Source organism: Anas acuta, chromosome 3 (assembly GCF_963932015.1).
Source record: "Anas acuta chromosome 3, bAnaAcu1.1, whole genome shotgun sequence".
NCBI classification, from domain to species: domain Eukaryota; kingdom Metazoa; phylum Chordata; class Aves; order Anseriformes; family Anatidae; genus Anas; species Anas acuta.
The window spans coordinates 98,870,974-98,893,413 of NC_088981.1; the positions used below are offsets into that span (position 1 = coordinate 98,870,974).

Consider the following 22,440-nt stretch of genomic DNA (forward strand, 5'->3'; position numbering starts at 1 on the left):
CATCCCACCATGAGTCCTACCTCCTGTTAGCCTTATTTCAAAGATAATCCTGTTAGCACTCATTTAGCTTGCCCAACATTCAGGTGACAGTTTCTTTCATTGTCTCATCTTGATGGGTTTATCCTCGAGTTTGGGGTATGGACACTCTCTTTGGTTGCCATAGAGAGCAGCCAGTCCCTCAAGCTCCTTTTTGATAGTTTGGGTACTCAGGTTACTCCACCTGGCATTGCTCCTCTGATCTTCACCAGGACTTTTGCCTTTATTCATCATTAATGTTATATCCGGACCAGAATAAATTGGAAGCTAGATGACTTTCATATGTTTTCTGACTATTAGAAAGAGATTATTTGGTGTCAAAAAATGACAGTTTTGAAGTTAAATTGGGGAAGAGGTAGGAAAATATCACTATTACAATAAAACACATATCCTTTCTTCTGTCAGAAGTTTTAGTTAAGAGAATATGCATAATACTTCCTGTAAGAAACCACCTTCCTTCTCTGGCGTGTTGTTATTTGCACTTAAAGCCAGATAATTTCAGAAAAATAACATTAATTTAATTTAGTCAGACCTTTTGAAAAAATTGGCATTCTTTTTTTTTTTTTTTTTTTTTTTTTTTTTTTTTTTTTAATATATATATCATAGAATCATAGAATATCCTGAGTTGGAAGGGACCCTTAAGGATCATCAAGTCCAACTCTTGACACCGCACAGGTCTACCCAAAAGTTCAGACCATGTGACTAAGTGCACAGTCCAATCTCTTGTTAAATTCAGACAGGCTCGGTGCAGTGACCACTTCCCTGGGGAGCCTGTTCCAGTGTGCAACCACCCTCTCTGTGAAGAACCCCCTCCTGATGTCAAGCCTAAATTTCCCCTGCCTCAGCTTAACCCCATTCCCGCGGGTCCTGTCACTGGTGTTAATGGAGAAAAGGTCTCCTGCCTCTCGACACCCCCTTACGAGGAAGTTGTAGACTGCGATGAGGTCTCCCCTCAGCCTCCTCTTCTCCAGGCTGAACAGGCCCAGTGCCCTCAGCCGTTCCTCGTACGTCTTCCCCTCCAGGCCTTTCACCATCTTCGTAGCCCTCCTCTGGACACTCTCCAACAGTTTCATGTCCTTTTTATACTGTGGTGCCCAGAACCGCACACAGTACTCAAGGTGAGGCCGCACCAGTGCAGAGTAGAGCGGGACAATCACCTCCCTTGACCTACTAGCGATGCCGTGCCTGATGCACCCCAGGACATGGTTGGCCCTCCTGGCTGCCAGGGCACACTGCTGGCTCATATTCAACCTGCTGTCTACCGCGACCCCCAGATCCCTCTCCTCTAGGCTGCTCTCCAGCGTCTCATCGCCCAGTCTGTACGTGCAGCCAGGGTTTCCCCGTCCCAGGTGCAGGACCTGGCACTTGCTCTTATTGAACTTCATGCAGTTGGCGATCGCCCAGCTCTCCAACCTATCCAGATCCCTCTGCAAGGCCTTTCCACCCTCATTTGAGTCCACAACTCCTCCAAGTTTGGTGTCATCAGCAAACTTGCTCAAAATACCTTCTATTCCTACATCCAGATCGTTTATAAAAATATTGAAAAGTACCGGCCCTAAAATGGAGCCTTGAGGGACCCCACTGGTGACCGCCTGCCAGCCTGACGCAGCCCCATTTACCATAACCCTTTGGGCCCTGCCCGTTAGCCAATTGCTCACCCATCGTATGATGTTTTTATTTAGCTGTATGGTGGACATTTTGTCCAGTAGGATCCTATGGGAAACCGTGTCAAAAGCCTTGCTGAAGTCCAAAAAAATCACATCAGCTCCAAAAAAATCACATCAGCAATATTATATATAACATATATATTACTTACTTTAACTGTGTCAGCTCCTTTGCTGTAAATGTGCTCTTTGCTTAAAATAATTTCACTAAGTCAAAATGGTTGTTAGTATTTGTTAGAAGAAAAGTGGAAATCCAAAAGCAGACTTCTGTGTGTTCAAGTACTTCTGATCTATGTCCAGTAGCATTATGGCCTGAAAGAAAATACTTTGTGCAAGGCAATATGCTCCATAAATCTGGGCTACTCATTATCTCTACCAGTATCACAGTCTAATGAGATTTGCTTATGGCTCATTAGAATTGTGATTCAGTTATATCTGGCTAGTTCAGAGATATTCATTTAAGAGAGATAATTGGAGTATCTCTGTTAATGTGGTATGCTAACCAGCACAGTAATGACAGCTCTAGCTGAAGTTACCTTGAAATCTCCACTCAGTTATTTCAGTTGCTACACATTTCTCAAATTCTCTCTTTTTGGAATGAATAATTTCAAACATAATTTTTGCCTGCTGCTATGTAATTATAGGGAATTGAACAAAAAGCCTTCCTTTTCTTTCTAGAATAAGGAAATAAAAAAATAATATATATATAGAGAGAGAGAGAGAGACCATGCTTTTCCTCCTAGATGCTTTCTGACAGCATAAATAGCTCTAGTGGCAAGCATTTAATAGTAGGAACCTGACAAAGTTACTAAACATAGCAATTGCCTGTTATTGTCTTGGACAAAACTGACTTTTTGTTTGCACTGTTGGCATGTTTCATTGGTAAGTAGTAGTTTATATAAGCCATAACAGTGGTTAATTCCCTTCTTGTATTTTATGTGAAAGACACATACTTAACTCTAAACTATACTGCAATATGCTGTAGTAAAATATATATACCTTGGTTTATACAGTGTTTTGTGAAAAGAAAGAAAGAAACAAACAAAATACATTTTTTTTTATTGTAATCTACTTAAAAAAATGAAACCAGCTCCTTGTTTCAGTTATTCTTATTTTGACCTGAGACAACGGAATGAGCAGAATTAGGACACAGAATCACAAAATTGTTAATGTTGGAAGAACTCCTTTAAAGATATTTGAGGGAAAATAGTTTACATTTGTTTTTCCTTTAAACAAAACGTGTAGACAAAATAGGAAAAAACATTCAGCTATGGAACTGCTAGTCTTTACATTGCTGTTCCATATATACGTGGTTTGCAAGTTGAAAATGCATGAATGTGCATGTATGTGCATCACATTCTGATGTGCTCTTTGGATTGTGAATGCCGAATGAAGTGGCACTAGTCAAAGAGTGATGCAAGAGTTTCACAGATCAGTTTGATTCAAATTCTCTTTAATTTATCATGATTTCGGAGAAGAATCTCTGAAATAATGGTGTTACTGCCAGTTAATCCCACCTGTAGCTGACAGTTGCATTTAGTTTTCAGTTTGTAGGTTTTTTTCTCTTCCTTCTATACCTTCTTGTGTTCTTGAAGTATCTTACATCCTTACTTCTCTGCCTTATACTTATGGGTGGGTTGAAAATCGGTCTCTTAAGTAGCTGACATTAACTGAAGTAAAATTATAGGGTTCAACATGGCTAACGTGGATGAAACTTGTTTGTGAACCTGGATCATTAAATAACTCCTCTCAGAGCTTAAACTTAAACTATGAAATGATAGATAAAAAAGAGATAAATAATAAATATTATAAAAGAATGTGTTTCATTCTAACATAACTCATGGCTATAAAAAGTATAGTTCAGACTATTGACTGAGCCGTTATAATGTGTTCATTATTTATTGGGACTTGAACTTTCATACAATCAATCTTTATAAAAGTGTTTAGGGCTTCAATATCAGCTGTAAATCCTTTAATATTTAGTATGGGAATTTCAAACAGCTGTATGTAGTACTTTAAGAGATTAAACACAATCAATATATTTGCCTGTTCTCTGTTTTAGGAAAGAAAGTCTGCTGAACCTAATGAGGAAATAATATGAATTTCTATATCTCTTGCACCTAATTTGAGATTGCTTTTAACATGAAAAACAACAAAAAAAAATCTCAAAAATAGTATGAAATTACGTAACTTATTTTCAATTAACTAATGTATGGATGAATTCCACTGGAGGTTGCCCATCCTGGAAGCAAATCCAGTCAGGATGCTTGCTGAGTTCATAAGGACATTTCAGAATCCCTGTTGCAATTCCACCTTCTGAATGAGAATGATGTTGCGTTTCACATAAAGCCTGTTTGACTTTGCATAGCATTTGTATTTGCAGGTCAAGATTTAGTTATTTTCTATACACAGTGTATAGATTCATCATGCTATGATGAATCCATACAAGGCCTCTTCTGACAGTGTTATTATTTAGATTCTCTCTGGATAATTACCAGATGTTTGATTGTATTGCTAGGAAATCAGAATTTTATTTTCTCTGACATGACTAAGTTAATAACATTTAAATACTGTTTATACTTCTGTTACTATCTGGTCATACAGGCTATTAAAGTCATTTAAATACAGAGCACATGGCTTCTATTTAAGACAGTGCTCATTTTTCATCATTTTTTACTAAATTATACCTTTGAAACAATGACTGTCTTGAGACAGTAGAAATATTGACACTATTGATTAAAGTTAACTTCTTTGTGAGGTTTCTATGGAATTCTGAGTTGATTCTATGAGGTGCTAAATGTCTCTTAAGAGGAACTAGGATTACCACTAATCCACTAATGTCATAAATGTCACAACGAGCTGAGATCACACCCAAAGTTAACTTATTCTTTATAAATAGACTCAAAAGAGGTAACAAATGGCAGCATGGTTCATTGTAGTTGCTTGTACTTTCTTTGTATAGAACTACCTCTTTCTGGTTCTGATTTTACTGACATATTTTTAGACGAGAATGTTACTTCTTTTCCACAGAAGAATCTCACCTGTGGAAGAAAAACTGTATTGAAGGAAGGTATTATGCTTATTTATGCCAAATGTGAAAGGGAAAAAACCTTTCAAATAATTCTTTCATAGCAGGGAGTGCATGCAAAATAATTTTAAGAAAAATAATGTTGCTGTTTCTGAGCTGTTTACACCTTATTTAAAACTTGTATATGTGTCAGTTAGAACCTGTAGTGAGCCTCTCCTTGTTTTCATGCAGACAAATTTAGGTAAAGTATGTTCAGAGTCTACATGAAGGATGCTACATGCTACTTTGGATATGGTTCTCTGTCACATTCCAGATTCTTTCTGTCAGTATCATTTTTCTGCTTTATCACCTTAGTTTGTATTGTCTAAAGATCACTTCTGCTTGATGGAGCTTTTTCTTAAACATCATGTTTCCATCAAATATATGTCTCTCCTAGCTCAAGGCAGGTATATGACTCCTTTTTACCTTTAGCCTTTTAGTTTTCATGTCTAGAAACAACAATCCCTCTTTCCCTGTCAAGGAAACATAAAATTCAGATCTTGCCTCTGGAGCAAATGAAAAATCTGAATTGCCCTTTTGTTTGGGCAATCTGGCCTTTATGGGTTGCTTAGCTTCAGATTTCATTTACAATGAGCCAAAAAAAAATGAGAGTCATATCAGGATGTTTGTGTCCAGGGCTGATCTAGAGCTATTTAAGGTCTCTGCATGTCTGTTAAGATGATGGCAAAAAATACTTATATTCTTTTCTACCCATTCTTTTGAATTTGTGGGTACAGGTGCCTCATTCATGCTTCTAAGCCACACTTAACCCCAAGTCAAGATGAATGAGACTTGGAAAACCTGTATTTCTGCCCTTTGTAGTAATGAAACAATGTGTCATTATCTTGCCTATAAAAAACTAACTAAATCTAAAATTAGAAGGAATTGTTGGTTTGCAAAACCTTTGGGAATGTAGGAAAAGGTTAACTTCTCCAATGACAACGTGAGTATTAATTTCCAACAATTATTTAATTTTAATTTTAAGCTGTATTAAAGGACCAGCAAGGGGAATTCTAACTTATTCTTTCAAATAGTGTGTTTGCTTCATGACCTAACTTAACATATCTGAAAACATAAAGATTTTGTGAGCTTTGGCTTATGTGAAAAGTGTGTGAATTCTGAAGGGGCTTGTTTGTCTCTGTGTCATGTTTAAAATAAAGATACAAGTTTCTCATACAGTCATTTTGTGACATCTAGCTTTTCAGTATTCACTATACCAAGCTCAAAGTATATTTTACTGCACAGTATATTGAATCTATAATGTGTTTTGTTGAATTCACTATGCTTCATATTCATCCTGTTATGCTTTATTGAGTGCAGTGTAATCTTTAGCCTATAATACTTTCATTTTATTTGGTACATTAGATCTTTTTCCACTTTTTTTTTTTTCTCAGTATTACCTATATGATTTTTTTGTCATGCGACTAATACTATCATATTGCAAAACATTTGTCAGAAAGTGCTTATCACCATTTTCATTTTTGAAATGTGTTTTTTCGGAGTCTATAAATTGGCTTAAGTTTAGTATAAAATGTCTGCCAAGGGATTCTTGGCATCAGTATTTTAAAGTTTGGATATTTAAAATATTCACTAAAGAGGATTTGTGTCACATATATATGTCTGAAAATAGAATCTGTTCCTATCAACAACTGTTCATGAATGTTTTTATAGTAATTCATGCTTTCTTTTCTCTTTTTAAGAGCATTATAATTTATGCTATCACAATCCAGGCTTAGGAGCAGAGCTCCTAAGGGCTGGATTTACCCCCTTTGGACTGGAAGTGAGCAATATTGGTACTCTCTGCTGAGGATGGTTTGTCTAGCTTTTTAGGTAGGAGGTTAAAGGAACCTCACTAGTGTACTCAACCCTGCCAGTGGTTCTCTTCAGTCATTTTTCTACTGACTACAACAAATACATTATTATGTATATATATACCAACTCACTTGTTCATCATGCTAAATGCTTGGGAATAGATGAGTGATGAAAAAGGCATTCTATACATATAAACCTTTACTTTTCAACTATCAAAACACTGAATAATATGTTTCTTTTTCTTTTCTTTCAGATTATTACTTTAAGAGATTACATTCCCAAAATTATTGGTCCAGATGCTTTTAATCAGTATATTGGCCTATATACAGGTTATGATCCCACAGTAAATCCTACAGTTTCTAACATATTTTCAACAGCTGCTTTTCGTTTTGGTCATGCAACAATCCAACCAATAGTAAGGCGATTGAATGCACAGTATTTAGATGATCCAGAACTCCCAAATCTTCATTTGCATGAAGTTTTCTTTAGTCCATGGAGGCTCATTAAAGAAGGTATGTTTTTATTTAAACTGTTCTTTTATGTATGTGTGTGGAGAGTGGGGGCAGGGGGAATGGGTTTGTTTTGTTTGTTTCCCCCAGAATATTATAACTTTTAAGGTTACTGATCTTAAGGTAAGAATAGGAACATTTATTTAATTACATCACTGATTTAGGCTGTTGAACAGGTTCCAGAGAATTAATACTGGAACAATTATTTTAGGCAAATAGTCCACTGAATCAGACAGAAATTACTCTCCAGATTAAATCAGTCTGGTAGATTGACAATAAATTGATGATATCTTATATATATATATATTTTTTTGGATCCATGTATTATCAGGTTTAAAATTTTCTTATACCAGAAGAAGCAGGTGGAGCCTTTTCATAAGATTACCACTCTTATGTCAACCTGAAGCAATTTTTTGCATTTGTTTGAATATAAAAGGCTACGTGACCAATGTTTAAAAAATACATATAGAAGCATACATGCATTTACATACATTTACATACATGTTTGTTAAAAACATTCTAATGGTTTATATACATGCTCTGACATTATTTTATTTTTGTGTTTAAAGGAGGCTTGGATCCTTTGCTAAGGGGTCTTCTTGCACATTCAGCAAAACTACAGGTGCAAAATCAACTGATGAATGAAGAGTTAACAGAAAAACTGTTTGTGTTGTCCAACAATGGTTCACTTGATTTAGCATCATTAAATTTACAGCGTGGCCGTGATCATGGACTCCCAGGTCTACTGATTTTTCTTAAATCTACTTCCAACCAGTAACTGAACTATCACTGCTTGTATTTAGTATATAAGTTATTTAATAATAGGTTTTTATCAGAAAAGTAATACAACTTTCTTTTAAGATGCTAATACTTTTGATTTTGATGAAAACAAAATATTGCCCAGCATTTCAAATTAGAATAACCTCTCAGTTCTGGAATGTGGAAGACCAGTATTGGTGAGTAGATGTGGGTATGCCTGGTGCAGGTACCTGACACTGGTTCTTGCTGAATCCAGCTCCAGAGGAGAGGGACTTTCTGTCTGCAGCAGCTACTTGAGGTCTGCAGGCTGCACCCTGCCTGTGAGAGAGGTCTATTTAGACACAACCTTGTTGGCTGGACTGAGAGTAAAAGGTGCTGAGGTGTCCTCAGGACTGGTATAGGTAGCTTAGTTAGATGTACACGTCACTTTGAGAAACATTACATTTTTATGCCTACTTTTTGCATTAGATTTCTTGGTCTGTGCACCCTGGGTAGAAATAAACTCTCAAGGACTATGAGCCTATCAGGTCACGGATGTACAAGTTTAGAGAAGACTGTGCTGGAGTTTAGTTAATTTAATTATATTGGCTGTTAAAATCTATGGTAGGTTTGCAGTCCTGACCCCCTGCCTGATCAGACCACTTGTTTACATGAATAAGGAACAAATGCTGTTCTATGCTCTGAGCCTGATGGTCTACCCACAGAAGTAGAACTGAAGATGTTTCTGGGTGACAACTCGCTCCACTTCTCCTGTTAAAGCTGTGTGATGCTGTAGCTAGGAATGTGGCCCTGGACAGTACAAATAAAGTCTGACTCCAGCCTAGAGTTTAAAGCTCTCGGCTACACTACAGTAGAAATAGTTTTGGTCTTCAGGGCCAAAATGCAAGTATTGTTGGGAGGTGGGGGAAGTTAATTCCAGTGATGCAAAAGAATTGTATATATATGTCAACACAAAGTGTATGTTTCTGTTTAGATTATCCCAAAAATAACCCTTTATTATCATGTTTTCATTGTTTAATAAATATTGGAGAACTTAAAACCTTGTTTTCCTTCACAAAAATGATGTGATATTTTCATATCTTGTTGTTTCAGATCCTGCCATAGTTTCTCCAATCAACTTAACCAATAATAATAGGTTTATTTTTAGACATAACTGTCCATAATAGAGATTAAGGTTGTCAGAACCCAGTGGTTTTAAATGTATTAATTTAAAATATCTTGTTTAATAGTCAAGTCTAATCTTCCTTTTAACATCATATTTGTAGGTTATAATGACTGGCGTGAATTCTGTGGCTTACCAAAACTGGAAACTCAAACTGACCTGAATACAATAATAACTAATCAGAAAGTCACTGAAAAAATCATGGAATTGTACCATAATCCTAGCAATATTGATGTTTGGCTTGGTGGTTTAGTAGAAGACTTTCTTCCAGGTGCTAGAACTGGTCCCCTGTTTGCATGTATAATTGGGAAGCAAATGAAAGCACTAAGGGATGGTGACCGGTAAGTTGTTTCATGCTGTGGAATCATTTGTATACTAATAAAAACCAATGGTCATCTTACAGATATGTGAGGCTACTTCCCAAAATGTAAGACAACATGATGCTTATAAGTGTTCTAAACAAATTCAATGCTGATTACCAATTTTTATCCTAGTTCCTCTGGGATTTGTTGGGTGAGCTTTTGCTTTTTCTTCTTTAATTTGTATATAGTTTCAAATTAGAGATTAGAAACAACGTAGAAACAATTTAGAGATTGTTTCTATGGTACTAAGATGACCAACTTTATACTTCTGGTGGAAATGCAAGGTGCCAACATCAGTTAATTGTGCTGGGGCAATTAAATTCTGTGTGGATGGATGTAGCACTGTACAGTCTTAGCTATCCAGTCCCTGAGGGCTGCACTAGAGTCAGGGTCCTTAACTGGAAGGATGTTAACACTTTCCACAGCAAACAGCAAATTCAGAAGAGAGATTTGGAGAGATGTAATACAGGCTTCCTAGAAAGGTTAATAAACACTAGGTAGTTAGTCTTATGGGATTCAGGAATGCAAAGTACTCCCAGAACAGCCTTAACAGACAGAGGAGAGGATCTTCCTTCACCTAATCCTGCACAAGTGCCACCAGTACAACACTCCACACCAGGAAGGCAGCAGAAATGCAGTTTCAGGTCACAAAAGGGTGTGAGGTGTTGCTTTATCATATTTCTGTTCCTGAAGAAATTACAAAACCAACATATTTTTCTTAATTTCCGTGATATATACTTATAGCAGTAATTTTGAATCTCCTGAGAGGACTAATTTTAAACGACTTACACCATGCTAGCAGTGGTGTTTTAAGTACATCTGGTCCTTCCTCTCACCTTTACACTCCTCTCATAAGTCACTGTTGTGGAAAGAAGCCATTATGTAAATAAGCATCCGAGGCAGAATTTAAATCTGAACTTTAAAAATGTTAATTAATTAGCTCACAGGAAAAACCAATGTTAATCATAAAGGTGGTATCTTATTAACACAAACTGTATAGACAGCAAACATTCCACTCAACAGAGTTAAAAAAAAAATGGTTGTAAGTTTTCTGAATTGTATTCCTGCCCCTATCTGGGGAAGGATATCTATTGGGGTCCTTCTAGACTTGCTTCTATTTTTCAGTGTCTTATGATACTATTAACATTCATTAAACCTAAGATAATTTAACATTTTAACTCCAAATTGTGAAAAGAATATTTCTAATGCTAAATGAATTCCCCAAGGTTCTGTCATACTTTTTTAATGACAGCTAACCTAAATGTGAAATGATATTCAGTTATTGAGACTATGATATGGAACTATTTATGAAAGTTAGGAGGGTATAATGTTATCATTGTCTCACAGTAAGAGTAAGAATGGAAAAGTCTAAAATTCATTGCAGTGACTTGTCATATGCTGTATTGGATACTACCTGTGTCTGCATTAGCAACACTGCATGCATACCAGATACACTAATCGATGTGTCAGTAAATAGGAATTTCAAAACATCTTTTTGAACGTACTGGTTTAAGTTCATAAATCACGGATAATCAGAATTTTTAACTGACTTCATCCTCATAGCCTTAAAATCTTCAGTCAGTAATATGACAAAATAAATGGATTTCTTTTTCTAATGTATTAAACCCAGGCCCTATCTGGTCAAATCACTTGGTCACCTGGAACCAATTGTTTCTATTCCATTGGATGTCATTTTATTTTTCTCTTCCTTCCTGCTCTGAATCTCTCTCTAATCTCAGAATTTGTAATGACTAGATGAAAGGCCTGTAGCTGACTTTGCCATTTGCATAGGGATTGTGCAGAGGATTGTGCCTCTATTTAATTTTATGTTATTCTAATTTTTTACTCTAACCCTCTAAAATTCACTTGTAAAATTTTGGTGATCTGATACATATCTTCTGGAGCAACCTTTGTTAAAGCAATCCCCTAGCTGCTGGGTAGATTAAAAAATAATGATCTGCTCAAGCCTTCTCAGCAGCATAGACAAAACTGAATTTTGTGATGAAAGTAGAATAAGTTTTAATGTACATGAAAGAAGAAACTAGAAAGTGCAGGGGAACTGAGTGAACAAAGCCTTTGACAGCTTTGGGTATGGTAAAGATTCTGTAAGTGTCAGTGACCTTTCAGGATGTTCTGGGAAGTCTGGGGTCACTGTGTAGGTAAGAGGCAGAAGGAATATGCCATTTATTTATTTTTTTCCCCTCTCTCTCCAGGTCCCCACCCTCTCTTCCGTGATTCTTATCACAGTGCTCCTGAAGTATGGGACATTCACCCCATCCCTGGTCCTGTAGATTCCCTCCTCCTCCAACACAGGCAGAGTGGGACAGGCTTACTCCCAAACTATTTTACCATACGCAACTATTTTCCTGCACCTAAAGCTTGTTCTGCAAAATTTCACATGCACTTAGCTTACTTAACCAAGTTTTATGACTCTGAATGACTTTGCACTTCTGAGAAAACTGTTGGCAGCAGGGTGCAATTTGTCCTGAAAACCCCTATGGGGCACATCACCAGCCCCTACATTCCACAGAACACAAACAGGATTATCAGACTTCTCATTTGCATGGTACCATTTCAAAGGGCGCATATAAATACCACACATATGCAGGTTTTTTACAGGGTCCACTGCTCTTCCTTTCCAATTAGAGGGGTGTAAACATGAAAACCACAGACAGCCCTTACTAGAAACCCCAGTGTTGATCCCCCAATATTACAGATACCCAAGTCTTGTGTTAATCCTGAGTTCAATTGGTTCAATCCTGAGTTCAGTTGGTTCATCCATTCTCTACTGGTAATGGTCTTAGATCATGTTAGCTCAGATCCTGCCTGCCTAGTGGTGGGGAAAATAATAACTGACCTGACTACCACAGGGTACTATCTTAGCAATTTAACATTGCTTGATAGTGTTTAATATGTAAACAGAGGTGTGTTATCAAATTAAAAAAAAAAATAAAAATTGCTATTCATGATGTCTCGATGTATAAAATTAAGCCAAATACACTCTCTGTGATCTTTCATAGAGTTGCCCCATCTTTGTTATAAAAATAATAATATCCTGTTTATCTTTTTATTTCTTTTCTCTTTCTCACTAAGCTTTTTATATTTATATATATTTGTATGTGTGCATGTACATATTATACATACATATTATTTATATGTAGTATTACTATATAGTATATATGCTAAAATATATATACTATAATATAGTATGTACTGCATGATACAACATAATATAAAATAAATGGTATTATTTTATATTTCATTTGTAATATTTGTTATATATTATACATACTATATATCATGTATGCGTATACATTGATATGGTGCTGCAATGCTAGCACTGTTTTTTCATTTCTGCCAGCATGTTTCTGACCTCACAAAATGTAAGATGCATTTCATCTCTCCATTTTGTATGATCAAAATGACATTTGCTGTCTGTAAATATTCTGCTATAGCTAATCTACATACCCACATCTTCTTAGCAAATGGAGAACTGAATGGAGATATACAAAGTAGCATTCATCAATACCTGTTTTCATAGCAACAATTCTGTAATAGCAAGAAGAGTTCAAATGTTATGGTGTGGGTATCTATTATGGCTGCTCCTGTGATTAGCTGTAATATATATTTAGAACAATTTATGAATTCTGGTTTGCATAAGATTAAGTATCCAATTAAAATAATTTATCTTCAATAATTTTTCTCTCAATATTATAACTTTTGTGGTTTTTCTATCATTACTGAAGAATGATTCTGCATATGTGAATAATTAATAGTTTTACCCATCTGACTTTAACAAGACATCTGAGGTCACCATGGACTCACACTAGCCTTGCCATGGCTTGTATTTTGGGTATGCAAAACAGCATATTATGGAGTTTAAATTTATTATTGTTGTATCCACCTACATTTTGCTGTAATTCTTATTTTCTGGTCTCTTACATAGGATACTGTGAAAGCAAGAATAATCAGCTCTTTGAATTTAATCTCTTCAAAATAATTCTATCAACCTTTCCAGATTCTGGTGGGAAAATGATAATGTTTTCACTGAAGCTCAAAAACATGAACTCAAAAAGCACTCTTTGTCCCGCGTGATTTGTGACAACACAGGGATTTCTGAAGTGCCAGCAGATGCCTTTCAACTTGGAAGATTTCCACAGGATTTTAAACATTGTGGCTATATAGAGGGGATGAATTTAGAAGCTTGGCATGAAATCTATCAGGAAGGTAATCTGGTAATTAACTTTTTTTTTTTTTTCCTTTTTTTTTTTTTTTTTTTTAATTCTGATGGAAGGATGAGTAATCAGTAGTTAGAGCACTGACCATGGTTACCGCAGGTCTTGAGTTCTTGGTCTGTCACAAACTTTTAGCATTTCTATCACTTTGAAATGGGGGTCTTGGTCTTTGTCTCTTTCAAATTTCCCCTCTATATCAGGTTACTGTTTGAAGCTTCACCTTGATAACATGAATGGTTTTGTGAGATACCCAGACATCATGGTAATTGAGGCAGGAGTTCTTGGACAGATAAAAATACATTAACTAAGATTTCTGTTGAGCACACTGTTAGAAGGTAATGTTAATTTTACAATAATTATAAATTGATGATGAGTTATTCCATATAAATTCTTTGTCCAGAAATAAAAAATATAATTCTTGATCATCTTAAAACATGTGAGTAATTCCCTTAATTTAATTTGTAGCAATAATGGAGAATAATGTCAATTTTCGATGCTAAGCTGGGATTTTTTAATTATTATTATTATTTTTATTTTATTTGTAGAGGAAACATGTGGAACACCAAAACGGGTGGAAAATGGTGATTTTGTATACTGCTCGGAACTGGGAAAAACTACAGTGACTTATTCTTGTCACCATGGATTTCAGTTACAAGGAGAAGAGCAATTAACTTGCACAAGTAAAGGATGGAACTTTCAGGCTCCTGTTTGTATAGGTATATCTCTCTCTATATTTTTGTTTCTGAAATTTCTAAAAGCTAAAGTCTATCACAGTTTATTAGAAGTAAATTCCTTTCTATGTTGTCCTGAAATGCATGGTTTAAAAGTCTTTTTTACTTTGTGTTCCCTGGAAGTATGTATGAATGAATCTTATGGATGTAGTTCACAAGATTAAAAGATAGTCAGCATTCTGTGTTTATAGGTAGGATGACACAGTAACGTGAAACTTCCTTGATCCAGCATTGCTATCTTAATATCTTCCCATCCTGATTCAGCAATCAGGTTGATGATAGGGAAATGTCATTTGAAATTACCTAATTAAGAAAAAATGAGTAAATTAACAACCAGTAAGGAAAAAAATAATAAAAAATAAAAAAATTAAAAAAAAGACTTACACATTGCTTCCTGCTACATTCAATATAAACCAGACTGTTGTCATTTTCCTGCAGTTGCTTCAATGGATGCTCTAGACGGAAAGTGAACTCTGCACCAGTAGTTGGTATATTATACTAATAAGTTAAGCAAAGTTGGCAAAGAAAAAAAAAATGAATACAAGTGAAATTAAACAAATTATTTATCATTCTGTTCCAAACTCCCTCTCTCTTCACTCCAGTCCATGAAAAGATTTGCCAGAAGTCAATTATTTCTACAGGTAGAAAAGTAGAACAAGTAAGAAATCATTAAAATCAGTTCATTTCATGAACAGTTTCAGAGGAACGATTTCCTGTTAATATAATTATTTTTGTAATCTTCTCTCTTCTTTTTATCTTATTTTTGCTGCTGAAAGGAAGAGGATAGGGAGAAAGAGAATGTGGCGAATGTTTCATTACAAGACTTCCACTCTTCACAGCTATGAAGTATGAAGTCTTGCTCTGTTCATATTTCAAATAAGTGCTTTTAATGATATATATGTATATATATGTATCTCTATATGCATACTCTGACTGTTCAGAGTTATGAGAGCATGAGAGAAAATGAAACCTGAAAAGGTTGTATTTAGGAATATATTATGGATGGTGGCAAATTAATTTGAATGCAAGTGCTGCAGCTGATCTGCAATAAAGTCTGCTTATCAGTATTTCTGTGACAGCAGAATAGAAAGCTATTCATTCTAATTGTATACCTGGTATATAAAAAGTCAAATGAAATTTGCAGCTCTTTCCTTTATTCAAATCCTATTTATCCACTGAATCCCACCCACATAAATACCATATAAAGAAATAAAGCTGTTAAATGAATTATAATAAAATCTTTTCAATAGATTAATGTTCTGGCAGCAAACTGAATAAATAAGTTATATGAATGAATCATTCCTTGTCCTAGTTTCTTTTAATATGTTCAGCAATGTAAACAAAAGACTGTATATCTGCTATAGGAAAAAAGGCTGCTGCATATATTAAATAAGCTATGCCTTTATTAAAAGAAAACCATCAAAACCCACTTATGCAGATGCTACTTGAGTTTTACAGTAGAAAGCACTTTGTTCCATGTATGTCTGTGCAATGTGTTCCCATTCTTTTAAATGTTCAGCAAATTAGGAATAAGTCAAGCAATATAATGAGGAGGATAGAGCTTAGCATTTCTGCAGATGGTTTCAAAATTACATGCTGCTCTGGAAAAGACAGAGTGGCCTGCTGGCAAAAGCATAGGAATTTGAGAGCTGTTAATTTCTGCTTACTAACTTTGGCTTTGACAGAAATCATTTCTATTGATTCAGGAAGTCATTTAGTGCTAGACTGTACTACCTTTATATTAAGTGTTATCTTACATTGGATAGATAACTGTGTTTACTTTGCTTCAATAAAGTACCACTGTCTTTGAGCAGTAGTGTAGGCTAGTGAGATCTGACATACACTATTTGGTGGTCATAAAATGAGTTAGTTAACAGATAACATGACTATGGGCCTATGCAAGCTGAAATAGCACCTTTGAATTACAGTGCAGATAAAGTGTGTTCAGGTTTTTCCTTCCCAAAGATGAAACCAGTGGAAGTTAACCTAAAATGTGGTCTTGAAGTGTGTAACAATTAAGGAAAGTTAATAACTCCCGAACAACAGACTAGTTTCCTGCTTCATGGCCTTTCCTGAGGCATTATGGGAGATAGTTCTTAAGGATTCATAAATTTAAGATTATTCCTTGAATGATTACTCTTTTGACTGTCTCAGTTGACAGTTAGATTTGGACACAGCTGCAGCTTTGTATTAAAATTTAAGAAAGGATCAGGTTTGATCCCATTTCCAATGACAGCTTTCTATAAGTGGTCTGAGAGACAATGCTAAGCTAAGCCAGTAAGTTGTTTTTATGGGATCAGTTTCTAATACTGATGAAAAAAGAGTTACTTACACTGAAGTAGCAGATCAAACATTGTGGTAGGTGAGGAAGGGAAGTAGTATAACCAAAAAGAGAAGTTACTGAAGGCTATTGCCCACGTATTGGCTTGCAGTCCTTCCCAAGACAAGGGGTCTGAGACATTGAATAGGCTGACAATTATACAGCACTGATGGGAAACCATATAAAGCAATGCTGGACATCTACCTTTAAGTAACCAAATGAAGACTGTAAGCAAAATTACACAGAAAGAAGAAAGAGAAATAAGGAAAACTGCATTCTTTGCCTCATTGAGTATTTTCTTTCTTTCACTCTACACTGACTCTCATTTCATTGCATAATAAGACTGTGAAAGGTCTTGAATGGCCTCAGAGAAAATATGTTTATATACATCTTCAAATGAGTGATTGTTCATCTGCTCATCATTCTGCCAAGATACTGCCATTTCACAGAATTTACGTAGCTTCTAGGAACAACCATTTTTGCAGTAATATCACGGATTACTGTTATAAATTTCATATCCAAAGCTAATCTGAATGCTTGACTCCTCAAAATTATACCTAGAAGTGCATAGAACCATGTCAGTGTTATTGCTTTCATTACTGCTTAAAGCACAGTATGAAGAAAGTTTATAGAAGAACTAGAAGTCTTAGGACACAAACACATTCAAGAATTGTTCTCAAATATATGGTTTGTATTTTTGAAAATTCAGCTTGGTTACATTTATAGCTTCTTGCAGATTACCAAAATAAAATCTTTATTTTTCATCATTTCCATCTTAAAAAAAAAAAGAAAAAAAAAAAAAAAAAAGGCATGAAAAAGGAAGAAAAAACAACGTTGCGCTTTAAACTAACAGTGAGGACCTTTGGCAGTATCAATGTCAACCAAGTGTGTGATAACTTTCACTTCCAGATCCTTGTAGTGGGAGTGTATAAGAAAGTAGTAATCCCTATCTAATTTATAATGATTATTGATCATTGTGTATTTATTTTGCAGACATCAATGAATGTGAAAATGAAATTAATCCACCATGCTCTCCATCTGCTAAATGCATTAACACTAAAGGCAGCTACAAATGTCTCTGTACTGATCCTTACAAGCTGGCAGAAGATGGAAGAACGTGCATTGGTAATGCCTGTAAACCTATTGTACATTAAGATTTTATCTGTTCTTTTTTTTTTCTTTTTTTTTTTTTTTCTTTTTTTCTTTTTTTTTTTTTATAATGCTGTAAAAATCATAAAATTAAGATCTATGGAAAAGCTGTTAACATACTTAAAAAATCTATGCACACAGTCTTAGGTACAGTCAGATTCTGTAAAATAAATGAAGGTACTGAATAAACACAGACACAGAAGTAAGCTTTCATTTTCCATTCTTGTTGTAAATAAACTACTATTTCCTGAGTGTTTTTATGAAGGGATATCTAACCTGTCTCAGTTCTAATTAGTATCCAAATTCAGCATCTGAATCAGCTAATTTCCACCTATTACATTCCCAAACAGTCAGTCCTTTTAGGGATAGCATAAATTATGCACTTCCTTCTTTTTCATCATTTCAGCACATCTGGAAGCTGTATTTGGCTTTAAACTCTATGTTGGGAGCTTGAGTGTATGTAGTTACACACTGATGCTGAGTAGTACCCGTTCTGGGGAAACAGGGACTAGATCTCTAAAACTCCATGAAAACCTACAGTGGAAACTCAAGTAGATGAATATTTTCCTTGCCAAAGTGCCCAAAAGAAACAAAGAAACTTTAAAGTGCTCAAAACTTGCATATTCAGTGCTGTATGCCACACAACTATATGTGAACTCTGAATCACATTGAAGGCACGTTTCTTGTTTCCTGTTCCAGTGAATACCCTGGTTGTGATGTGGGATTGAGCTGTCCATTGTTGTTAATTGCACAAAGAAAACACAGGATAATAATTCCCCAGCAAAATATATTGTCTCACAAACAAACAAGCAAACAAACAAAATACTTCAATGATATGATGGATAAGCAGTTGTTTCTCCAGCTGTTGTTCAGGACCACTCTTTGAACCTTTTTTATTGGTCTGTGGACTTCTTTCTTTCTGGGATAAAACTAAAAAGGAATGGTGCTAGTCATTCATAGTTTCATCTTTAAAAATACCAGGAAAAGAGAAAAAATACCTTCTTTGTAAGTGTTTCTTATCTTTATTTACAGTTTATTTCTTTACCCTTTCAACTGTGGTCATATTTCTTTACCACTCTAAATCCAGAGACAAAACCTGTCTTCAGATTAGCATAAAGAGATTAGTTCACAGCATAAAAGAGATTAGGTATGAGGATGCTGCACCGGCATGAATCCAAGACAGCTCCAAATATTAGTTAAATTTTATATTTCAAGGGAGGAAACAGAGAATGCTTACAGACAGTGCCACTGTGCCAAGTATTCATTGTCCCAGACCAAGCCAAATGTGGTTTTCTAAAGTCCTCATTGCCCTTCTGACAACTCAAACATACAGGTGCAGGTACAGCAACCCAGTCCACTGATGAATGTCTAGGATGTAAGGCTAGCAAAATCCTGTAGACCAGAGCAACTAGAGTTTGTAGTCTCCATCCTTGGCCCATCCTTGCATACTGATGCTAAAGTTTGGTATGCTAGATCTCTGGAGTCAGTTATGAGAGTTTCTGCTGTGTGACACACATTTCTGATTTCATTTCTTCCCTTTAAAGTTATAAGCTATGGAAGAAAGAGTTCATTGGCATGTGACTGACAAAAATTGGCAAGTGATTTCCCAAATATTCCTGGCAGTATTTTATAGAAATAATATATCTTACTTTACAATATCTCCACTATAACTGCATTTAAAATTGTTTGGTTAGTTCAAAGTTGTGGCATTAATCAGTCAAGTGATTTAAGCCACTGCAGAGTGTCAGCCATTACATATTAGCTATAATTTATATTGACAAACTTTTAAATGACATCACGCCCTTTCGTAGATTCAAAGATATTATTGCAGCTGTTCTTTACTTCCATATTGGTTCTAAACTAAACAAAGGGAAATGTTTGAAAATTAAACTTTCTAAAAAGCGACATCTGAGGTATACATACTGAAGAATTAGTGCTTCATCCAAGTTCCACTGTTATGATTATGTGAATTGTAACCCATATATGCGTTACTAAAAGTCAGTGTACAGTTACAAGGCTATGATCTCATGAGGTGATTGAAGCATGTTGGGATAGCTCACACAGCTGGAGTGATACGATAGGTGGATACAGGTTATTTAGGAAGGACAGGCTGGTAAAGTAATGAGGGAGTGTTGCACTTTCTGTGAGAGGTCTGCATTAGGACCAATCAAAGGTCAGGAATCAGTGGAGAACTTATGGGTAAAGATTAATGGAAAGAGCAATATAGGTTCTATTTTAGGGAGTATGTGCTACAGACCTTCTGATCAAGAAGAATTAGAAGAAGTCTTCTTCATAGAACAGGAAGACTCACATTTGCAGACCCTGATCCTCATGGGGAAATTTAACCACCCTGCTAACAGCTGGAAAGATACTGCATCGGAGTACAAAAATCTAAGAGTTTTCTACAACAATTTCCTGACACAGGTGATCGAGAAGACAAAAATGAAAGGTTGCTTTTCTGGATCTGATCCTTACAAATAAAGAAAGGGATGTGAAAGTCAGAAGCAGCCTTATCTACAGGGTCTATGAAATGATGGACTTCAAGATCCTCAGAGTAGGGGGCAGGACAGCCATGGATTTTAGGACAGCAGACTTCAACTTCTTCAAAGCTCTACTTGGAAGAATCCCATGTAAGATATGCTTGGAGAGAAGAGCAGTCCAAAAGAGCTGGTTGATATTCAAGGATCAGTTTCTTCAAACTCAAAAACAATGCATGCCAACAAGTGGAAAGTCAAGCAGGAGATAGCAAGAGGTCTTCTTGAATGATCAAGGAGATCGTGGTTGAACAGAGACATAAGAAGAGTGTTTACAAGATGTGGAAGCAGAGGCAGATGAACTGGGAGAAATATAGAGCTACTGGCCAACCATGCCTGCAGGGGTGGGGTAGGGAAAGTCAAGGTCAATTTAGAGTTGAATCTGTCAGTGGATGTAAATGGGCAACAAAAAAGGATTCTATAGATACCTAAACAGCAAAACTAAAATGAGGGACTGCTAGTCCTAGGTGGGACTAAAATGGGACAGGGAATCTGGGGGAAAATGACATTAAAGTGATGGAGTAACTACTCTTGGAAAACATTTCCAAACACATGAAAGACAAGAAAGTAATTGGGAATAGTCAGCATGGATTTATGAAGGGAAAATCATGTTTAACCAACCTGATAACCTTTATAGGTTATGCAACTTGATAGGTAGATAAAGGAAGATCACTAATTCCACTTGCTTCAACTTTAGAAAGGCTTTTTACAGTGTCTCCCATAGCATCTTCATAGACAAGCTGACAAGGTATGGGTTAGATAAGTGTACAGTGAGATGGATGGAAAACTGTCTTGCAAAACAAAAGGAAACGCAAAATTCTGCACCTAGGGAGGAATAATCCCTGGCACTGACACACACTGTGGACCAACTGCTAGAAGACAGCTCTGCAAAAAGGACCTTGGGGTCTTGGTAGACAACAAACTGACCATGAGGCAGCCAGGCAGCCTTGTGGCTAAGAGTACCAACAGTGTCCTATGCTGCACTAGGAGGAGTGTTGCCAGCAGGTCAATGGAGGTGGATCATATCCCTTTACTCAGCACTGGTGAGACAGCATATGGAGTGCTGCTTCTTTTCTGGGTTCCCCAGTACAAGAAAGACATGGAGTTACTACTACATTGAGTCCAGTGAAGGGTGATGAAGATGATGAAGCAACTAGAGCATCTTTCATACAAGGAGAGGTTGAGAGAGCTGGAACTGTTCAGCCTAGACAGAAGGCTCAAGAAGGTCTTACCAATGTGTATAAATGCCTTTTGAAAGAGAATTTTGTTGAGAGAGCCAGGCTCTTCTCAGTAGTGCCCACTGATAGGACAAGAGGCAATGGACACAAATTAAAAACTGTGAAATTCCAACTGAACACAAGAAAGCACTTTTTTACTGTGAGGGTGACTGAACACTGGAACAGGTCTCCGAGATTTGTTCTGGAGCCTCCATCCCTGATGATATTCAAAACATGACTGGACAGGACCCCCATAAACTTGTTTAAACAGGAAATTTTGACTAGGTGATCTCAGGAGAAGGTTCTTTCCAACCTCAACAGGTCTGTGACTCTGTAATTAGGTATGATGAGGAAGAGGTTTCTAGTAGCGTTTTATATAGTTTCTTTGTAAACTGGCCCGTATGCTTGTCTTTCTGTCATTTCTCATACTGTTTCCATTGAGAAAGAAGTAGTTAATTAGCTACTTGACAGTAGATTTCTCTAAAAAATATTTGTATTAACAAGTGAAAGGAGAATGTCACCAAGAGTCAACTGTGTTCTACTTTTTTCAATTTCCATGTTAGAAATATTTATGACAAATTTATACAAAACAGGTTTTCTCTGTTTTTACTTTAGCTAATATAATAAGTGTTATGAATATTGTTGGTGTCTTGGTTTGTTTGCTTGTTGTTTTTGCATTTTTAAGAACACCATTCATAAGGCCCAGATAATTTCGTTGTTTATTTGGAATGAGGTTCTGAACCTTGATGAAAAAGACAGTACAACACTTTTCTAAACCAACATATTGATTATAATAAATGAACAGCTGAATTTTAGCAGTAATATGAATTTGGAGATCTGCACTATAGAGTGATTTAAAATTATGAGATCACCTTATATTATT

At 35.9% G+C, this 22,440-nt stretch overlaps 1 protein-coding gene across 1 annotated transcript in view; it reads left to right on the top strand.

The window, feature by feature from the left end:
* The window catches only part of TPO (thyroid peroxidase), a 43,174-nt gene extending 25,311 nt beyond the window's left edge, over positions 1-17,863 (top strand). Inside the window, exons 8-13 of the mRNA XM_068675120.1 lie at positions 6,833-7,091; positions 7,658-7,828; positions 9,113-9,350; positions 13,390-13,598; positions 14,152-14,322; positions 17,651-17,863. Coding sequence (XP_068531221.1) covers positions 6,833-7,091; positions 7,658-7,828; positions 9,113-9,350; positions 13,390-13,598; positions 14,152-14,322; positions 17,651-17,811 — 1,209 coding nt within the window. The 3' untranslated portion in view covers positions 17,812-17,863. The remainder of the gene's footprint in view (positions 1-6,832; positions 7,092-7,657; positions 7,829-9,112; positions 9,351-13,389; positions 13,599-14,151; positions 14,323-17,650) is intronic.
* Positions 17,864-22,440: the final 4,577 nt, after the last annotated feature.